General features: G+C 60.4%; 2 protein-coding genes across 3 annotated transcripts; one reads left to right on the forward strand and one right to left on the reverse strand.

Annotated features, from left to right (window-relative positions):
* The first annotated feature begins 232 nt into the window (after positions 1-232).
* BOLA1 (bolA family member 1) lies at positions 233-2,489 on the forward strand. The gene is made up of 2 exons (XM_030026191.1): positions 233-335; positions 1,744-2,489. The coding sequence occupies exon 2, from the start codon at positions 1,757-1,759 to the stop codon at positions 2,171-2,173; it is 417 nt and encodes a 138-aa protein (XP_029882051.1). The 5' UTR covers positions 233-335; positions 1,744-1,756; the 3' UTR covers positions 2,174-2,489.
* An 82-nt stretch (positions 2,490-2,571) lies between these two features.
* On the reverse strand, positions 2,572-16,053 carry SV2A (synaptic vesicle glycoprotein 2A). 2 transcript variants are annotated; one of them, XM_030026190.2, is made up of 13 exons: positions 15,491-16,053; positions 11,132-11,902; positions 8,838-9,018; positions 8,528-8,679; positions 8,313-8,446; positions 7,641-7,730; positions 7,286-7,396; positions 7,114-7,202; positions 6,442-6,606; positions 6,215-6,348; positions 5,925-6,128; positions 5,457-5,616; positions 2,572-4,641 (listed from the first exon to the last, which is right to left on the reverse strand). In XM_030026190.2, the coding sequence occupies exons 2-13, from the start codon at positions 11,709-11,711 to the stop codon at positions 4,458-4,460; spliced, it is 2,184 nt and encodes a 727-aa protein (XP_029882050.1). In that variant the 5' UTR covers positions 11,712-11,902; positions 15,491-16,053; the 3' UTR covers positions 2,572-4,457. The 2 variants fall into 2 exon arrangements, with proteins under 2 accessions (XP_029882050.1, XP_040981561.1); XM_041125627.1 differs by lacking the exon at positions 15,491-16,053 and adding an exon at positions 14,617-14,639.
* Between the last annotated feature and the right edge of the window lie 4,151 nt (positions 16,054-20,204).

Raw genomic sequence — 20,204 nt, forward strand, 5'->3', positions numbered from 1 at the left:
TGTGGGGCCTCTCCGGTTCACCCAGCACCCCACACGCTGCACCCAGCACCCCACAACCCAGACCTTGCAACCTGCACCCCGGGCTCTGCACCCCACACCTCACCCACCACCTCTTGCACCCCACACCCTGCACCCCAGACTTTGCACCCAGCACCCCACACCCTAGACCTTGCACCCTGCTCCCCGCACGCGCCCCGGAGCGCCGGCAGGCGGGAATGGGCCGCAAGGCCTTCTGGGAGCTGTAGTTCTGCCGGGGTCACGTGACGGGGCGGGGCTGGGCAGGACTCCATCTCCCAGCGTGCTCAGCGGCGGAGCGGAGCCGGAGCGGCGCTCGGGTGAGGGACGGGTTGGGTTGGGTTGGGTTGGGTTGGGTTGGGTTGGGTTGGGTTGGGTTGGGGGGGGGACGGGGGGTGCTCCCCTGCATTGCATGGGGGGGGGCGGGGGTGCAGCCCTGCACTGCACTGCACTGCACTGCACTGCACACACCGGGGGGGGGCAGGGGGGCCCTTCTCTCCCTGCTCCCCCTCTCTGGTGGGGGGCTGAGGGTCGACGAGGCTCTCCCCGCCCCCCCAAAAGCCAGAACTCATCTCCGGGCCTTGCACTGCCCTATGACCCCCCCACCCCCCCTTCTTGCACAGCCCCCCCAAGCTCACCGACCCTTATCCCCCCATCCTGCTACCACCCCCCCCTAGTTTCAGGGTCTGATCCTGCAGAGCCCCCCCAAACTCACCCCCCCCCAATGCAACACCCCCCCCATTTATAGGATCTGGTCCTGCAGAGCTCCCCCAAACTTCTCCCGCCATACAACCCCATGCCCCCCCCCCCTTCCTGCCACCCCCACTTACAGGGGTCTGATCCTACAGGCCCCCTCCCAAACTCACCCTATGTTAACCCCCCACCATGCAACCCCACGTCCTCCTCCTCCTGCCACCCCCATTTACAAGGTCTGATCCTGCAGTCCACCCCACCTCACCTTCCCCATACAACCCCTCCGCCACCCCCATAAATGGTGTCAGGTCTACAGACCCCCCCCAGATCATCACCCTTAACCACCACCCCCCCATAGACTCCCCCATCCCCCCTTCCTCTCACCCTCATTTACAACGTATGATCCTGCAAAGCCCCCCAACCCCCCCCCCCCCTTACAGCCTCAGCTCCCGCAGACCCCCCCCCCACCCCCCCTGCTCCTGCCACCCCCATAAATGGGGTCTGGTCCTGCAAAGCCCCCCCAAACTCACACCCTCCCCATACAACCCCAACCCCTCCCTCCTGCCACCCCTATAAATGGGGTCTGGTCCTGCAAAGCCCCCCCCCCCCCCCGATTCCCTTCCCTCTTCTAAACCCCCCCATACAACCCCAGATCCCCCTTCCTGCCACCCCCATAAATGGGGTCTGGTCCTACAGAGTCCCCCCCAGAATCATCACCCTTAACCACCCCCCCATGGAACCCCCCTATCCCCCTGCTTCCTCTCACCCCCATTTACAAGGTCTGGTCCTGCAGAGCCCCCCCAGACTCACCTCCCCCATACAAGCCCCCCCGTAAATGGGGTCGGATCCCACAGACCCTCCCCAAAATCATCACCCTTAACCACCACCCCCCATGGACACCCCCCCATCCCCCCATTCCTCTCACCCCCATTTACAACATCCAATCCTGCAGACCCCACCAACCCCCCCACCACTCCTTACAGCTCCCCCAGCACCCCCGCAAACGCCCCCTTTCTCTCTCTCTCTCCCTTGCAGCCCACCCCTCCGGATGCGGGGTCCCCTCCTGGCGGCTGCTGGCCGGGGGCTGCGGGCCATGGGGGACGGCCCTCTGGCCCACGCCATCCGTACCAAGCTGGATGCAGCCCTGCAGCCCACCCACCTCCAAGTCCTGGATGAAAGTTCCCGCCACGGTGGCCCCCCCGGTGCTGAAACCCATTTTGCGGTGGTGGTGGTGAGCGGGCGTTTCGCCGGGTTGCCCCCGCTGCAGCGGCATCGCCTGATCCATGCTGCCCTTCGCGCCGAACTGGCCGGACCCCTGCACGCTCTCGCCATCGTCGCCAAGACCCCCCAACAATGGGAAAGTGACCCCCATGTCCCCCCCCGGCCCCCGTGTTTGGGGGGCTCCAAGCACGAGCGCCACGGCGATGCGGCTGCTGGGGACAGGCAGTCACCCAGGAATCAGTGACAGCAGCGCCAGGTGTCGTGTGTGTGTGTCCCCTCCTTCAGTGACGCCACAGTGGGGACAGAGCCCAAATTTGGAGGGGGGGGGGCAAAAATATTGGGGTGACCCCCCCACCCCGCATCACCCCAGCCACCCAATGGGTCCCACCCTGACCACATCATCCACGCAGCCTCTCTCCCACCACCCGCTCCCACCTTGGGGGAGGATTTCGGGGGTGTGTGTCATGTCCATCCCCCCCCCAAATTACTTTAATTTTTAAGTAGATTGGCAATCTCCTGCACGCGAAAAAATAAATGCTCCCTCAGGAGCAACTTGGAAATGGCAGCTGGATAATCCTTCCGCGTGGGATGGGGTATTTTGGGTCATTTGGGGGGACTATTTTTTTTTCTGGTGAGGTTGGGTTGGGTTTTGTTTGGTTTTTTTGTTTTTGTTTAATTAATTTACAAACATCTAAAAACTACAGCACGGCACGACTGCGTACGGACAGAACTACAGGGGTGCTCCCCAAAGGACCAGCTACACCGAAGGATGGGGAGGAGGAGGAGGAGGAGGAGAAGCACACACCGCTCGATCGCTTAGAGGGGGGGCTGCTCACGATGCTGGGGGGGTGGGGGCTGCCCTAAATATTGTGGGGCTGCCTGTGATGTTGGGGGGCTGCCGGGGGCCTCTGAAGCGCTTTTGCATAGACCAACACTTCCCATCTCTTGCTGGGGACCGATCCGGGGGGGGCACAGCCCCAGGCCCCCCCCCCGTACCCCACCTTTTTTGGGGGGGGGGGTGTCCCCGGTGCTGCATCTGGGCGCTGCTTTGTGCTTTGCAAACCGCTGGTGGTTTTGTGCTCTGGGCTGGGGAGAAAGGGGGCGTGGGGGGGAAAAGGGGGTGCAGGGAGCACCCCACGCCCCCCCCCAGCACCCCTAAGAAAGAAAATCCTTTAAAAACGAGTTTAAAAAAAAAAAAAAAAAAAAAAGGCAGTTTTGGGAGTTCCCACGCCACTGCACCCCAAAACGCAACTGTGTCCCCCAGCCCCGCCCCCATCCAAGGGGGTTGTGTCTGGGGCAGCCCTTGCACCCCCACCACGAACCCGAATCGACGAGCTGGGAGGCATCACGCGAAGGCCAGCAGCAGCCATGGGTGATGCCTCGGGGCACCCAGCCATAGCTGGGCAGTGCCTGGTGAAGGTGGGGGGGAGGGCCCTGCACCCCAAAATTAGATGAGGGGCTGCTGTGGTCAGGGCTTGCTGCACCCTGAGGTGCAATGGGCCGGCGGCACCCCAGGGGGCTGTGCTCAATGAGGGACTCTGCACCCCAAGGTTTGTGCACCCCAAAGTGCCGGGCACCGTGGGGTGCTGTGCATGCTGAAGCACCGTGCACCCCAAGGGGCTTTGCACCCCCCCCAAGGCACCATGCACCCCAAGGCAGCATGCACCCTAAAATGCCACACAAACCAAGGCGTTGTGCACTCCAAAGTGTTGTGCACCCCAAGGTGCCATGCACCCCAAGGGGTTTTGCACCCCAACGTGCAGTTCAACCCAACAAACCATGCACCCCAAAAGGATCTGCACCCCAACATGCAATGCATCTCGAAGTGCCATGCACCCAAAAAGGTTGTGCACCCCGAAGGCTCGAGCACCCCAATGTGCCGTGCACCCCAAGGCATTGTGCATGCCCAGGTGCTGTGCGCCCCAAGGGGTCCTGCAACCCAAAAGGCCGTGCAACCCAAGGTACCCCCCCCCCCCAAATCCTCCTGGGGTGCAGATGGAGACCCCGTCACCCGCTGACCTCACCCCGGGCAGCGCTGGACACCGTCCTTCCGGATGGAGAAACTGAGTCACAGAGCCACCACCACCCCATCCCTGCCATGGGGCTGAGGACGGAGCCTTCCTCCTCCTCCTCCTCCTCCTCCTCCCCAGGCCTGGCCGGGAGGGGGGACAGAGGCCCTGTCCCCCCCTACCCTGTGAGGCCAAGGCACCCCCAACCCCCCACCCTCAGCCCCCCGCAGCCCCCCAGGAGCGAGCAGCTATTCACAGAGGGGATGACACCAAGAAAAGAAATGGGGGAGCTTAAAGGGGGAGGCAGGGGGTTTTGGGGGGGTTCCAAGTGCAAATGAAAAAGATCCCAAATGCTCCAAGAAGACGTTTCACAGTGTCTAACAAGACTAATCCCCCGGTGGGGGGGGGCAAGGAGGGGAGCTGGGATTGGGGGGGTGGGGGGGGCAGTTGGCACAGGGAGGTGGTGGTGGTGGCAGTTGGGGAGGGGGGGGATTCCTCTCCCTCAGCCTTCCCCCCCCATCACTGCAAGACTTGCCCCCGAGTTTCCGGCAATTTCAAGGCGAGGGAGCTGCCGAGGGCCAGGGCGGCGGAGGCCAGGAAGATGGGCACCGCCTTGGTGATGCCCACAAAGGAGGTGAAGATGCTGATACCCAGCACGGCCGCCAGCTTGCAAAGGGCATTGAGGAAGCCAAAGGCCGTCGTCCTGGGGAGGGAATGGGGACAAAGCAGAGGTGGGGGTGACATAGCAGCCGGTGGCCCCAAGGGATCGCTTCTGGCCTGCATCCCGTAGGGTTGCACCCATGGCGTGCAGGTGGTACCCCAAAATTCACAGCTGGCAGCCCATGTTTTGCAGCTGGTACCCAAAACCTTATACCCAGCAGCCAGTACCACACACCCAGCACCCCACAACCGGCACCCAACACCCCAGATCTGGCAGCTGGCACCCAGCACTCCAAACTTCACACCTGGCACCCACACCCTCACACCTAGCACCCAAAACATTGCACCTGGCACCCCACACCCAGCACCTTCCACCCCATGCCTTGCAGCCAGCACCTCACACCTGGCACCCTGCACCCCACAACTGGCACCTGGCAACCAAAACCTTGCACCCAGCACCCCACATCTTGCAACCAGCACCCAAAACCTTGCACCTAGCACCCCATGCCTTGCACCAAGCACCCAAAACCTTGCGCCCAGCACCCTATGTCTTGCACCCAGCACCCAAGCCCTCACACCTGACACCCAAAAACCTCAAACCTGGCACTCTGCATCTTCAAACCAGCACCCAAAACCCTGCATCTACCCCTCCGTGCTTTGCACCTGGCATCCAAAACCTCACCCCCAGGACCCGAATCTGGCACCCAGCATCCAAAACCTCACACCTGGCACCCCACATCTTGCAACCAGCACCCAAAACCTCCCAAGTGGCACCCAAACTCTCCCACTTGGCATCCCACATCTTGCACCCAGCACCCCACACCTTGCCCCCAGCACCCTTGTGGGGGCTGCCCGCACCTCTTGTCGGAGGGGTAGAGCTCCACAGTGAGCACATCGAGGGCATTCCAGGAGGCAATGCTGACGCCGCCGAAGAGGCAGAGCAGTGCGATCATGGCCGACTCACTGTTGCCGAAGGAGAGGAAGAAGCAGCTGACGCAGGACATCACGCTGGAGCCGGCTATGGTGGGACACGGGGACAGGTCAGGGTTGGGAAAGGGGATGAGCATCCTTCCCGCCTGCCGCATCGGGGAGGGGAAACTGAGGCAGGAGATGATAGACTGGTTTGGGTTGGAAGGGACCTTTAAAGGTCACCTAGTCCAACCCCACTCCATGAGTGGGGACATCTCCCACTCAATCAGGTTGCTCAGAGCCCCGTCCATCCCGACCTCGAATGTCTCCAGCGATGGGGCATCGACCACCTCTCTGGGCAACCTGGGCCAGTGTCTCACCACCCGCAGCGTAAAATATTTCTTCCTCAATGCCCACCCAGCATGCGAAGGCGGCCGATCTTGTCCATGAGGAGAGCCGAGACGATGTTCCCGGGGAGGACGGCCAAGGTGCCCAAGAAGCTGACGAAGTAGATCATGTAGGCATTGTTGTCGTCGCTGAAGTCCAGCTGGCAGCCCTCCTTGTTGTGCAGGAAGGTGCTGTTCACCACTTCGCTGTTGATGAACTTGTACTCAAAGAGATCTGTGGGGATGGAGAAGGGGTTTGGTGGGGTCACCCCCCCCCATCTCTGTCACCCCCTTGGGGACCGTCCTGACCCCCCCCCCGACCTGTGTTGTAGAAGACAGTGGAGATGAAGGTGCAGTTCTTGAAGAAGGTGTTGCTGGAGGTGATGTCCTCAAAGTAGCACTCCTCAAAGAGCGAGTCCTCGAACGTCACCGATTTCATCCTCAGGCCAATGAACCTGGTGGGGTTGGAATGCAGGGGGGAAGAGTCCGGCTCATCACCTCCACTCATGCAACGAGCAGGCCCAGCCTCAGCACCCCCCAGGACACACTTGTCGTTGAAGTACTCCCCGCCTTTGTGGATCTGGTTCTCCAGGGTGAAGTTGAAGGTGAAATGCCGGACCTTCTCGTGGGTGAAGAGCTTGGTGCGTGAGGCGTACTCGATGTTCTGCAGGTGCTTTATCATGTCCGGGAACCAGACCGTCAGCCCGTAGTAGCTGCGGGGAGAGAGGGGCTGAACCCGGGCACCACGATGCCCGTCCCGTCCCAGTGCTGCCTGTCCTGTCCCAGTGCTGTCCGACCCACTGCCAGTCCCATTCCAGTGCTGTCCGTCCGGTCCCAGTGCTGTCTGTCCCCCTGCCAGTCCCATCCCAGTGCTGCCCATCCCATCCCACTCCCATCCCAGTGCTGTCCGGCTCCATCCCAGTGCTGCCCGTCCCATTCCAGTCCTGTCTCAGTGCTGCCTGTCCCATCCCAGCACTGTCCATCCCATCCCAGTCCCATCCTAGCATTGTCAGTCCCATCCCAGTCCCATCCCAGTGCTGCCCATCCAATCCCAGCGCTGCCAGTCCCATCCCAGTCCCATCCCAGTGCTGTCCATCCCATTCTGGCGCTGCCTGGCTCTGGCCATGCTGTGGGCTGACAGCACCGCTGGATGCCCCCCGCCTCTGGGGCTGACCCCAGCGTCCCACCCCAGCACAGCTGGCGGGTCCCCCCAGCCCCACCTGAAGGACATGGTGAACCACACGGCCATCATCATCAGCGTGATGCGGCGGTACTCGGGCGCAAAGCACTGCTGGAAGTTGCTCCACACCTATGGAGGGGGGGGGGACACGAGAGGTGACAAGGGGACACAGCAGGGGAGTGTGTCCACCCTGGGGCAGGATCTGGCCTCACCTGCTGTGAGAGGTTGAAGAATCTGACGAGCCAGCGCCGGTACCACGTGCCGGTGTCCGACTGGATCTCGATGAGTTCGTCCTCCCGCTTGATGGTCTTGATGTGGGTGACCTGCAGGGTGGCAGAGGCGGGGACGATTTGGGGATACTGGGAAGCACCAGCCTTGGCCAAAGCTCCCAGGTGAGACCCGTCCCCACCTCGTGCCTCAGTTTCCCCATCCGTTAAAGCAGGGCTGACCCCCTCCGGGAGGTGCTTTTCCCAGAGGTGGGAATTTGCAGCCCCCTGCTCCTTGAGGACCCCACCCCCAGGCTGCCAGGTGCCTGGAGGCTCAGCCCTGGGGTGGGGGGGACCTTACCGAGAAGACCCTCTCGGGGTGGCCCTTGGCCCGCATGTTGGTGTCATGGACTTGCTTCAGCACCATCCAAGCCTCGTCATGCTTGCCATTCTGCAAGGCAGAGCCCGGGCTCACCCCAGGACCAATCCTGCCCCAGTCCCACCACCCACTTGGGGTCCCTGCTTGGGTCCTGCCACCCACTTGGGGGTCCCTGTGTAGGTGACCCAATCTCCATCACCCACTTGGGGTCCCTGCCTGTGCCCCGTCACCCACTTAGAGGTCCCTGCCCGGGTCCCCCCATGTCCCACCACCCACTTGGGGGTCCCTGCCTGGGTCCCTCCATCTCCGTCACCTGCTTGGGGTTCCTGCTTGGGTCCTATCACCCACTTGGGGGTCCCTGCCCCCATCCCGCCACCCACTTGGGGGTCCCTGCCTGGGTCCCGCCATCTCCATCACCCACTTGGGGTCCCTGCCTGGCTCTCCCCTTTTCCACCACCTACTCAGGGACCTCACCCAGGTTCCACCACCCACCTGGGGGTCCCTGCCTGGGTCCCCCCATCTCTGCCACCAGCTCAGGGTCCCTGCCCAGCTTCCCACCATCCCACCACCCTCTCAGGGACCCTGCTTGCACCCACAACACCATCACCACCCCCCCAGCAGGATACGGCCCTGCATGCTCCCCGGTCCACTCACCTCCAGGAAGAAGCGGGGGCTCTCGGGCATGGTGGTGAGCGCCCCAATGGCAAAGACCGCGGGGAAGGCGCAGACCAGGACAAAGACCCTCCAGCTGTGGAACTGGTACGCTGAGCCCATCTGGAAGCTCCAGCCTATGGAGATGGGACAGGACATAGTGGTGGTGCTGAGACCCACCAAACTCGCTGCATGTTCCGGTACCAGGAAGCTCTTACCGTAGTGGGGGATGATGGCCCAAGCCATGGCGGAGGCGTAGATGCCCCCGATCATCCAGAACATGCAGAGCCAGCTCAGGTGCTCCCCGCGCTTCTCCTGCGCCAGGAACTCCGAGAAGTAGGAGAAGACAATGGGGATGGAGCCACCGATGCTGGGGGACGGAGGGCAGCACAGCATCACCACCCGCGCCGGCATCCCCACCGCCACAACAAACAGGGCATTTCGGCACAGCAAGGGATGGAGCTCAGCCCCCAACATGGGGGGCCCGGACACCTGGGTCCCCTACACGACACCGTGCCCCGCCCTTACCCCACGCCTGAGAGGAGGCGGCAGAAGAGGAAGGTGCCGTAGCCTTGGACAAAGGAGGAGAAGAAGGCAAAGACGCTGTTGACGGAGAGGGAGATGAGGAGGCACTGCCTTCGGCCCAGGCGATCGGCCAGCCCGCCCCACAGGAAGGCGCCCACCATCATGCCCAAGTACACGATGAGCCCTGGGGGGTGGACCGGGGGACACAGTGCCATCAGTCCTGGGGGACCCAGGAACCCACACCCCAAGTTACCCGGTGGAGGGTGACAGTGATCGGGGCAGGGGCTCGGTGTTGGGGTCCCATGGGGGTCTCAGTGACACCCCCCACCCTGAACTGAGCACAGCCAGGATGCCTGGGTCCCCTCGCAGGGAGGAGGGGACCGACCCCCACGTATAAGTGGGGGGGTGGAGGGCAGACATCTGCGTTGTCCTCCCTGCTCTGCTTGGGGACCATCGGATGGGGGGTGCAGAGATGTCCCCAGCCCCAGCCGGCTCCCCAGCATTCCCCATGTCCTCCGCATCCAGCCCCTACTCCTGCCCCAAGTTTGCCAGGTCTCAGGGAAGGAGCGGGGGACCAGTAACACCTGGGATGGGGAGGGTGCTCAGGCTGCAGCAGGCACCATGGAGAAGCGGGGAACACACCGCATTGCAGCCAACACAGCCGCCTGCAGTCCCCCCAAACCCGCTCTCAGCATCCCCTTATCAGCTCTGGGCAGGAGGGATGGGGGGGGCTCTGCCTCAGCCCCCCTGCCGCCATGCCTGGCTGCAGGAGGGAGATAAGCCGGGAGGGACTGCAGGGCTGGGGGGGCCATGAATCACAGCCTGACTGCGCAGTGGCTTTCACACCCCCACCCCAGCCCCCCTCTTCCCTTTGTTCAGGTGGGGACCAGTGTGGGACTGGGAGAAGGAGGATGATGGGAGCCCTACACCCCGGGGAGGGTTCCCATCACTACCCCCATGTCCCTCCTTGTCCCCACTTCCTGGCCACTTCCTTCCCCATCTCTTCCTGGCCCCCCACATCTCACTCTGCAGCTCCATGCCCCCCTCCCCCAGCCTTATGGCCCCCCATATCTTCTCATGTCCCTCCCTCATCTTGTGGTGTCCCCCCATACCCCATGTCGCTCCATACCCCCTGGATTGTGCCCCCATGTCCTCCCACGTCCCCCCGTACCCCCATATCTCCTTGCATCCCTCCACATCTATGTCCCCCCATGTTGCCTCTGTCCCCCCATAGCTCCACATCTCCTGTGTCCCCCCACACCTCCCTGTGGCCCCCAATCTCCCCCTGTCCTGCCATCTCCCCCATATTTTCTCATGTCCCACCCTCCCCCCATACCTGCTGTGACCCTCCATATCTCCCACGTCCCCCCACATCTCCCTGAGTCCCCCTTGTCCTTCCCCATCCTCACACTTCCCATGTCCCCCACCTCCACCTGTGTGTCTCTGATCCCCACATGTCCCCATGTCCCCCCATGTCCTCTCACATCCCTGTATGCCCTCATGTCCCTCCACATCCCCATAGCTCCCAGGACCCTCCATGTCCCTCCACATCCCTCTGTCTGCTCATGTTTCCCCATGTCCCCACCTGCTCGTACCTCCCCACATCTCCCTGTGTCCCCCCATCCCTCATGTCCCCCCATATCCCCTATCTGCTCGTGTCACCCCATACCCGCTAACATTGCTCATACTCGTGTCCCTCTACATCCTTCCGTATCCCCATCTGGTCATTTTGTCCCATGTCCCCCATACCCACCATGTCCCCTCATCTGCTCATGTGCCCCCACATCACATGTCCCTCCATATCCCCATCTGCTTGTGTGTCCCCATATCCGTGTCCCTCCATATCTCCATCTGCCCTCATCCCCTATACCCTCCATGTCCCTCCATCTCCTCAGCTGCCTATGTCCCCCCATATCCCCTATGTCCTTCCATGTTCCCATCTGCTCGTCCCTCCCCACATCTCCCCATGTCCCCTGTCCCTCCTGTGTCCCTCTATGTCCCCCTATCTGCTCCTGTCACCCTATATCCCCCATCTGCTCATCCCCCGTATCCGTGTCATCCCATATCCGCCATCTGCTCTTGTCCCCCATACCCTCGGTGTCCCCTCAACTCCCCATCTGCTCATGTGCCCCCACATCCCATGTCCCTCCATGTCCCCCCACATCTTTCCACATGCCTCCTCTCCCAGCACCCCTCCATGTCCCCCCATGTCCCTCCATCCACTCATGCCCCCCCCATCCTTCTACCTGCTCCTGTCCCCCGACATGTCCCAGCACCCTACCCCGTCCCCTCCTCACCCAGCATGCCCTTGTTGGAGTCGGAGAGGCACATGTCCTTCTCTGCACTGGGCAGGACGAAGCCCACCACGAAGACCTCCACGCCGTCAGCCATGAGGGCCAGTCCCAGGACGAAGTAGAGGGTCCACTGGAAGCGGCCGTGGCCACACTCCTGCAGGATGAGCTCGTACTGCTGCGCCAGCTCCTCCTTGTCCTTCCGTCGCTGTCCCTCGCTGTCATCAAAGGCGCCGACAGCCGCCTCAGCCCCCAACCGCTCCCCAGTCTTCAGTGAGTCATGCCGGGGGATGCCCTGGTACTCGCCCTCATAGATCTCGTCCTCCTCGTCGTGACCCTCGGTGGCATCGCTGGAAGCCCCCTCCTCTTCGTTGGCCCCCTCGCCCCCTCGGTAGTAGCCGTCCTGGGGTGGGTAATCTTCATCATCCTCCTCTTCCTCGAAGCGGGAGTAGGAGCGCTTGGTGTACTCATCCTGCACGCGGTCCATGCCCTTGCTCACCTTCTTGGCCGCGTGTTTCTTCACCTCCTTGGCGATGTCCTTGGCGCCTCGGATGAACGCCGTCCGGTCTCGGAAGCTCTCATCCATGGTGCCGGTGGGATCGTCCAGGACACCGGGATTTGGGGGGGGGGGGGGGGGATGGTGTGTCTCTGCGTCGGGGGCTGCACCCTCACACCTGGGGGCCGTGGTGGGATGCAGGGAGACGGGCAACGGCGCTACCCATCCGTGTGGCACCGGCTGGCAGAGGATGTGGGAGGACCCTGGATGCCGGCCCGGACCTGAGGAGCCCAGAGACAAGCAGGGGCCATTTTAGGGTGGAAATGGCTCCGCATCCCACCTCACCCCGGGGTTTGCTCCACTCTGAGCTCCCCCCACCAGCACCCGCAGCACTTTTTTCCCCATCTCAGATGGAAAGAGGAGGATTTGGGGCTCCCCCACTCCATAGTGAGGTGGCAGGGGGGCTCACCCCAGGGCAGGCACCCGGGCGCAGTGAGCCCAGCTCGGGGCCAGGCACCCGCAGCGGGGGCCAGGATGGGGACAGCTCTGGGGGACACTGGGTCCATGCCAGCCCCCCGTGCTCAGGTGCCCTCTCCCCTCACTTGGAGGATCAAAGTTTTCATGGGTGCCCACGTTTCTGTAGGATTTAGACACCCATTGACCTCAGGGTGGGATCCAAGGTGTATTCTCCAATGTCTAATAATATGGCTGAGCACAAGCTATGGCATGTGTTTGCCTCCCTCTGTCTCTTTTCCCCAGCTGCTTATTTGAACCAAAACCCAACGGCACTTCCTAAATAAATAAATCTGCGGGAGAAGGGAGCATGGCACCCACAGGTTCGATACGGTGAGAGAGAGGACGGATCTGCATGGACAAACAAGACAAGCTGAAAGATGAGGGGGTTGGCCCACGTCTCCCCTGCCATTGCAAGGCCACCTGCCCCATCTGCCCCTCCAGGGACCCCGGTGTCCCTTGGGGACAGGGAGGTCCAAGCCCAGAGCTCTGCAGGGCTGTAATGCCCCTAAGCTTGGACCCCCACTGGGGATCCCAGCAGTGACCGATCCCAGCAAGGAGCAGGAGGGTCCCACAGGCCCTCCATCTCCTACCCCCAGCAGGCCAGGCCCCCCCCAGGCCATGGGGACCCCCAATATCCCCCCACCAGCCCACCCAACCCATTGAGGGAAAAGGCCACGCCATCCACTCAACGGGGCCAGGAAGGTGTGGCTGGGCCAAGGACCAATGAGCTGCAGGGGGTGTGGCCACCCCACCAGCATCAATGGGGCCATGGAGGCACAGCCCAGCTGTTCAGCCAGTGAGCTCCAGGGGGTGTGGCCACACAGCTGCCTCCCCCCCCCTCCCCAGCTTAGGACACCCCGGGGCAGAGGGGGGTCATGGTGCTGGGGTGGGACCCTGGGGACCCCTCTAAGGTGGCTCAGCTGACATCAGCAGGGAACAGAGTGACCCCAAGGATGGTGGGTCCCCAATGACAGTGCGGGTCAGGGGACACCCCTGCCCATCACTGGTGGGAGGGGGACACACCGCAGCACCCCCCAGGCTGGGCTGCAGCCCAAATCTGACCCTTCCGTGTCCATCCCCACAAAGGCCAGAGGACAAGGGAGTCGTGTAGGGGGCACCAGGGACATCACTGCTTCCCAGTCCATCCACCCACAACTGCAAGTCACTACCAAAAACTAGGCCTGACCAAAGCCGCCCCCATTTTCTCAGGGACCGTAGGATAGAGTGACACCGACCCTGGAGGGATGGCGAGGGGACCAGCCCCCCCCAAGGGCACAGGGGTCCCCCCCCAAAGCCTTCCAGGGCAGCCACAGTGCTGTGTGATGGTACCCTGGGCCAAGGGGACTCAAGGAGGCAGGTTTGGGATGGGGGGTCCCTTGGAGGGGTCCCAGACTGACCAACAGTGGCCCGGCTGTGTCCCCGGCTCCAATCCAGCAACCCAAGGCTGGCTGCGGTGGCAGAGCGGGCGCTGGGGACCACATGTGCCAGGCCGCTCTCCCTGGGGAGACTTCCAGAAGGGATTGGGCTGTGGGTTGTGTTTGGTGAGAGACGCTGGCGTTGGCGGCAGCTGAACCAGCCGCCTGGGGCAGAGCCAGCGGGTGCTGGGGGCACCCTGAGCACCCCTGGTGTCTGGCTTTTGGGGAGGAGAGGGGGCATCCGGATACATCCCAGAGGCTTTAACCTGCGGGTGGCATCTCCCTGTCCCCACACATCCCAGGCATCCTGCACCCCCCTTCCCCAGCCCAGCATCCCCCCCTCCACAGGCTGCGAAGGCCAAGGGCAGGCAGCATACCCCCTGAGCCTTGCAGAGCCCAGCTCAGCTCGTGACAGGGATGGGCAGCAGCCACAGGGGCTGCTGACCCAGCCGTGGGGGCTGGCATGACCACCCCCCCCCCCCCGAAGGCTATTTTTATCTCTGACAGTGGTCAGGCACGGATGGCAAGGCAGGAGTTGAGCCGCAGGGAGAGGGACACAGCCGGCACCATGTCCCCCCTTCCCCAAGCGAGGGGATGGGGCACAGCAGGGAGGCTAAAATTAGACCTTCCAAAATAGCCAGGGCTGTCGGCAGTGCTCCCCCAGGGCGGGAGCCCACACTGGCTCTGCGCAGCCAGCAGGAACCTGGGGACAGTGCTGCAGCACAGCGTGGCCCCCCAAATTTCTGCATGAAGCCAGGCAGGTGCTTTTAAACAGCATAAAATCACTAATTCACCCATTGCCCTCTCTTCCTTGGCTGGCTGGGAGCAACCCCAGCCCTGTACCCATCCTGGGGACCCCCCCGGCCCCCCTCCTTGGATTAAATCTGTTGGCACCTGAGGCCTCTGGAAGGAGCCTATTCACAGCCAAGGTCATTTTGCTCCAGCCGGGCTGGCAGCTCCCTGCAGTGCCTCCCAATGCGGCCATGCCACGGGATGCCGTTATACGGACCGTGACGTATAGGGAACTGGCAAAAGGAAGAGGGGAGCAAAGAAAGGCCAAATACCTGCTGAGGAAGAGGACAGGCCAGCAAGCAAGGTCATAGCTCAGTTCCGTGACAGAGAGGCTGCTCTGCACGAGCCAGGGGGCCTCGAGCGGCCAAGCCAATGGTCAGTGACAGATGCTTTTGAGATCAGGGGTTTGATTTCACAAGGAAGTCAGAAATGTCATCGACTGTACAGCCACCCTATAGGCAAAAGCCTGGGGGGTGTCCCAAAAACGCTCTTCTGGTTGCAAAAACACACCGCTGGCCCTGCCAGCCCCGTCCTGGCATTAGCCGGAGTAGTCACTGCCAGCCCTAGACAAGGTTATTGGACTCCGGACCCGTTTCTTCCTGCCATGTGTCCGACTGGAGCCAGCAATTGATGCAGCCCTGCCTCGCCGCACACCCTGAACCCCTCCCCGGGAGGTCCCATGTTAGGGCTCGTCTGGGTCCGTGTCCCCGCCACCGCAGCCCCCAGCCTTTTTGCAGAACTGTAAGAACATGGCGACAAAGGAGTAGAGTTTTAAATCGCCTGTGTCCAAGGTCATCTTCCAACGCCCCCCTTTGCCACCCCCAGAGAGCTACGCCACTCTCCCTCCCCAAAACCTGCCGGTACCACCATGATAAATACCCATCCCTGCAACGAAATCCCAATCCCCATCAGCAGAGATTCCCCGGCCCTACGACAGCACGGGAGAGATGACAAGAGGCTACTAAACATGCACATAAAAAGACAGAGCAAGGCTAGAGGCAAGGTTTTCCAGGACAAAATGGCCACACCGAGTGGAAAGAAGCCGAACCCCTAATCCATCAAACGGCGGCTCCGAGGATGCTAATTAAAAGCAGCGGGGAGAGGAGGGGGATCTGCCATATAAAAGGCATTTCCTTCTCTCCTTACCTGTTTCAACCCTCACTCTGCTCCAGCCCTCCTTTCGGCGTCTGCCTCCTGCGCTGCGAGGAAGGATGGTCCGGCAACGATATGGCAGGAAAACAGCTCACGGGTACCAGACCCAGCCTGGTTAACGCCGCAGCCTCCGACACACACGCTGAGCATTGGGAGAGTCCATTGCAACAACCCAGGGAAGGGAGGTGGCGGGGAGGGCTGTGCTACAGCAAACAACGAGCCGGGGGCGGCGGAGAAGAGGGGGGGGGGACTGGCAAGAGGATGGGGGGCTCGCCCCTCGCCTTTGCTTATTAACGAAGGCAAAGGGAGGGCAATGCCTCCCCTGGGCTGCCCACGCTTGTAGGGAGCTCCCTCAGAGGCAGGGTTCCCGTGCCGGAGCTGCTGGGTTGAATGTGCTCTGGTGACTGCGGAGGTGACCGTGGCTAACAGGGAGCACGAGCAGCGGGCCCCCCCACCCCTCCGGTTACCCTCCCCGGGGATCCGCAGCGGCGTAAAGGCGAAGCCGTGAGGATTTGGCGGTGGCGTTCAGACCCTCTATGGCAACCTCTCCTCCTGCCGCCCACCACAGCCGCAGGCAGCGCGGCGGATGGGAACGCAGCCTGGCGAATCTGAGTCACAGCCTCCTCGGGGGTGAATTCGGATTTCTTTGGATCAAATCGTCTCCGTCTGGGCTGGCCAGACCCAGCCCCTCCGTTGCGACAGGCCACAAACGCCTCCAACATCTTTTTGTGGGGAGGGGGTGCAGGGAGGAATGCGGTTATTGCAGGGAGGCAAACCGAGGTCCGGAGCACCCAAACCAAAACCCCGTTTGCCTTGGGTCGCTCACCAACGGTGGGAAATCAGGACCTCAAGTGCTCCAGCCCAGATACCTCCTGGGGGACATGGGGCACAGAGTACTCCCAGCACCCGTGGGGCCAGGTCTAGAGTGAGGGGGGTGTCCCCACGGCAAGCAGGGCTGGGACAACTCGCACAAGCAGGACCTTCCCTGAGCCACCTCCTCTTGCAACTCACTTGCAATGAGTTGAGCTGGTCTCAGCTTCCAGGACGTTAGACCCAAAGCCATCGGCAGAGCCAGGTATGGGGCCAGGCTTCCCATGCCCTAGTTGTGCTGAGCTCACAGCAGCTCAGGCATGAACCAGACCCCAGTGGGAGACAATCCTTTAACAGGAGGAGGAGGAGGAGGAGGAAGGAAGCATGCTCAAGGCCAAAATGAGCAGAGCAAGGGTAGGAATGAGTGCCCGGACTGACACGCTAACAGCCACACAGCGGGACTTCAGCTCTCAGACCAGGCAAACAGGATCAGGGACCAGTCCACAACAGTGGTAGCAGCACAGGGAAGGATTTCAGAAACTGGAAGCTGAGAAATAATTGAGATCTTGTTGGAAATAACCACAAAAGGGGGAACACAGACGAGCTATCGGGGTCTTTAACTCAGCTGAAAGAGGCTGGGCTGGGACAGGGCTGCGGGAGGCTGAGGATGCGAGCTGAAAACCTGACCCCATCTTCCCCCTCTGCGTGGGTGGCAGCACCCACGGCTGGGCACCCGCTCTGACAGCATTGCATCCGGGCTGCGGGGCTAATCACGTGTGGAACGAGCCCCAGCACGGAGCCTCATTGGACTGGGCCGGACTGGTGAGCACTGCTTCCTCGGGGCCGCCAAGTCCTGTCAAGCTATGACTCATGTGCCACATTGTCACCAGCAAATCTCATTGTCCCCTTTCCCTTCTGTCTCGAGTCTGAGCATCCGGGAGCTCATGCTCAGCCCTAAGGCTTTAACGCATATAACCAGAGCAAAATGCATCGCAGCAAGGACAAGGGAATGGCTCTTTCCTGTCCTGAGTGTCTTGGATCACATCACATTCGCCAGGGCCTAAAAACCAGGGGTGATGGGATAAAATCAGAGGTGGATCCATCCATGGCAGGGAGATTGGCTGCCCTGGGTGGGTCACGGTGGCTTCCTTGAGCAAAGAGCACAGAAATGCCACGCCAGGGCTTGCTGGCTACAGACAGAAGGCACCGGTTTCTTTGGACACTCAAGATCTCAAAGCATCTCAGATCTCAGCATCAGAGTCATCGCAAGATAACCTCCGTCCCCACAAGCACACATCCCACCCCTCCCATACCTAAATCTACCCATTCCAGTAGTCCAAGCTGGACTCTCCCCAAATTTCTGACTGCAAACGATTGGGATGGGGGTTACGGATCTTGTCACTCCCTCCCCAGCCTGTCTGGACCATGGGTATTCCCTACCCTGACAGCCCACTGGAAGAAGAAGAGGAGCCATCTTTTTTTTTTTTTTTTTTTTTTGCTATTAAACCAGCAGTTGTTCCCTCCCTGCACACACAGGTATCACAGAGGCTTTCAGAAATCTTAACCAGAGTGACAGGCTAAGGTTGCTGTGAAATTAAAACCAAAGCCGTACAGCAAACGGCACTGAATTACAGGCTACAACTGTCCCAGGGCTGGAGCTCCGGCAGAGGCAGGAGCATTTTGCCTTTGGGGAAAAGCATCCAGGGAGCAGCTGGAAGAAGGCGGGATTGGGGAAGAGGATGAAGATGCTGCTGAGCACAGCCCCACTGCAGATTAAGACACTGGCATGAATAAGGAGGCAGCACGTTCCCAACTTTTACATCTCACCGCAAGCTCCAGGCTCACTCGGAGGGTCCGACACTGTCCAAGGCAGGAGGGGTTTGTATATCTCAGCCTCTGAACACAAAACACCTTCAGCAGCAGCTTAATCCAACTTGCTGTGACATGGGGGACACACACGCACCTCTCCATCGCCTCCCTCGCAGCTCAGAGAGCTGCATGCTTCCCACCTAGCAGGAGCTCAGACACACAAGCTAACAAGGTCACCCAGCCGGAGTTGCAGTGAGGCTGCAGGGACCAACACATCTCACTTCTGGCAGGCGTTTAGACCCGATCGATGGATGGCAATTTGCCTCTCCCTTCGCATAAGTATTTCCACTCCAGGAATGCTTTTAATTACTGTAGCTATCATGGATTTTTCATGGGACTGTTTGAATTTGGTCAAACCTTGGCACCAAAATCTTCCATCATCTCTCCAGTCCAGCTTTAAGACCAACATGCTGCGTACAGTTAAAGCACCCGTTTGGTGCTTCCAAAACCAGAGTCCAGCTCAGCTCTCTCCAGCTCGCTCCGCGTCCATCACAAATTAAACCCCACAGCACTGCTGCTGCTTTAAGATTTGTTCAGCTTCAGAGGTGCTTTTCTCTGCTGCGTTACAAAGCCCTTCCCATCACCTGCAACTGGGGATTTAAGCATCTACCTCATCTACACCTAATGAAAGGCAAGAGTGTTATTGCCTTGAACTGCGTCCAGGCATACACAAACACTCCAACATACAGACAACCGCAGCAGAGAAAGGCAAACTGCAACCCCATGCATGGGAAGATTAGCACAAACATTAGATATGTTTTAAAACGCACTCACCAGGCATCTCTTAAGAAAAACACCTACAGCCCAGCTGCTGTCTGTTTAGGAGCAGCCAGCAGAGCCCCTCGCAGCTTCTGGCCTCTTAACCAGCAACAATTTACTGCTAATTTACACCTGAGCCCAGTTTTCTCCTCCGGCTTCAGCTATGCTTCTTAAAGCAGCAGCTGTGAAGCCGCTTTTCATTTGCCTCCTAGCACAGGTGGAGGAACCAGAGCCAAACAGTGCAATGACTTCAACCCATCACTTCATCCATCAGCCACAGCCGGTACAGAGAGACCCAGGAGTCCTACTTCCCCACCTCCCCACTACCCACAGTGAGACAATGAGGTCTGCGTTGGGCTCTTTCCATAATTTAACCATCAGAGCAGCATGCAGTAGAATGGCTCCAGGCTGGACACAATCCAGCAGTAATTGCAAGGCACATGCAAGGGAGACTCAACTGATGGAATTGTGCCAGCTCCGGAGTGGGCCCAGAGCAGAGACAGCCAAGGCCCGTGGGCGGTTTAATGAAATCACAGAGGTTCAGTGAGCACCCCAGTGCCTCCAGGTCTGCTGGAAGACCCTGTGCAAGTTACATTTCTTCCTCTGGACTTCAGTGTGCTCTATATAAACTTGGGAACCTTCACTGCTCTTAAGCATCTGGGGTTAATGTCAGGCTGAGAGCATCAACACCCCACTTCAGTGGGAGGACTGGGTGCTCAGCCTGGTCAGGATCAGCCCCCCACAACCACTTCGACCAAGGAGCAATCCTGGAAACTGTTCACAACACAGCAAGCCCCAAATCTCCTCTAACAGTCCTGAATTGACCCCAGGAAGGCTGGATTTGAGCAGGAACATCTATTCAAGGAGTAGCAGGAGACTCTACATCAGTGGCAAAAGCTAACGACAGCCTAAATGTTACTTTTATTACAGCCTCTGATAAAGTATAATTATAGAGCAGTTGAAGTAAGCGCTGAGCTCTTCCAGTTTGTCTCGCAGATCCTTCAGTAGGTACTCGTGTGCCAAAGGCAATGCGAGCAGAGAAGTAAAGCTCGTAAATCAGCTGTGCTATTTCCCCAACCTTCCACAAGCAGGCTCTGAATTTCTCCAGATCTCACTTACCAAACAACCCCATGACGATGAGAGGGGAAGCACAGCACCATTCTTTCCCTCTGGCCCACAAGGGTGAACAGAGATTGGAGCTAAAGGTCAGTTTTAGCCCTAGGATGTTAAAATAAAACAGAAATAAACCAGCAAAGAGTAAAACCAAGGC

The sequence above is a fragment of the Aquila chrysaetos genome, chromosome 9, assembly GCF_900496995.4.
Source record: "Aquila chrysaetos chrysaetos chromosome 9, bAquChr1.4, whole genome shotgun sequence".
Lineage (NCBI taxonomy): Eukaryota > Metazoa > Chordata > Aves > Accipitriformes > Accipitridae > Aquila > Aquila chrysaetos.

What these genes read in the sequence shown, in the direction of transcription:
- BOLA1 (XM_030026191.1), top strand. Translation starts at nt 1,757, where the DNA reads ATGCGGGGTCCCCTCCTGGCGGCTGCTGGCCGGGGGCTGCGGGCCATG.
- SV2A (XM_030026190.2), bottom strand. Translation starts at nt 11,711, where the DNA reads ATGGATGAGAGCTTCCGAGACCGGACGGCGTTCATCCGAGGCGCCAAG. An exon ending in CTCCAACAAGGGCATGCTGG is followed by an intron (nt 9,019 to 11,131) that starts GTGAGGAGGGGA and finishes TCCACCCCCCAG; the next exon opens with GGCTCATCGTGTACTTGGGC. An exon ending in CTCTACCCCTCCGACAAGAG is followed by an intron (nt 4,642 to 5,456) that starts GTGCGGGCAGCC and finishes TTCCCTCCCCAG; the next exon opens with GACGACGGCCTTTGGCTTCC.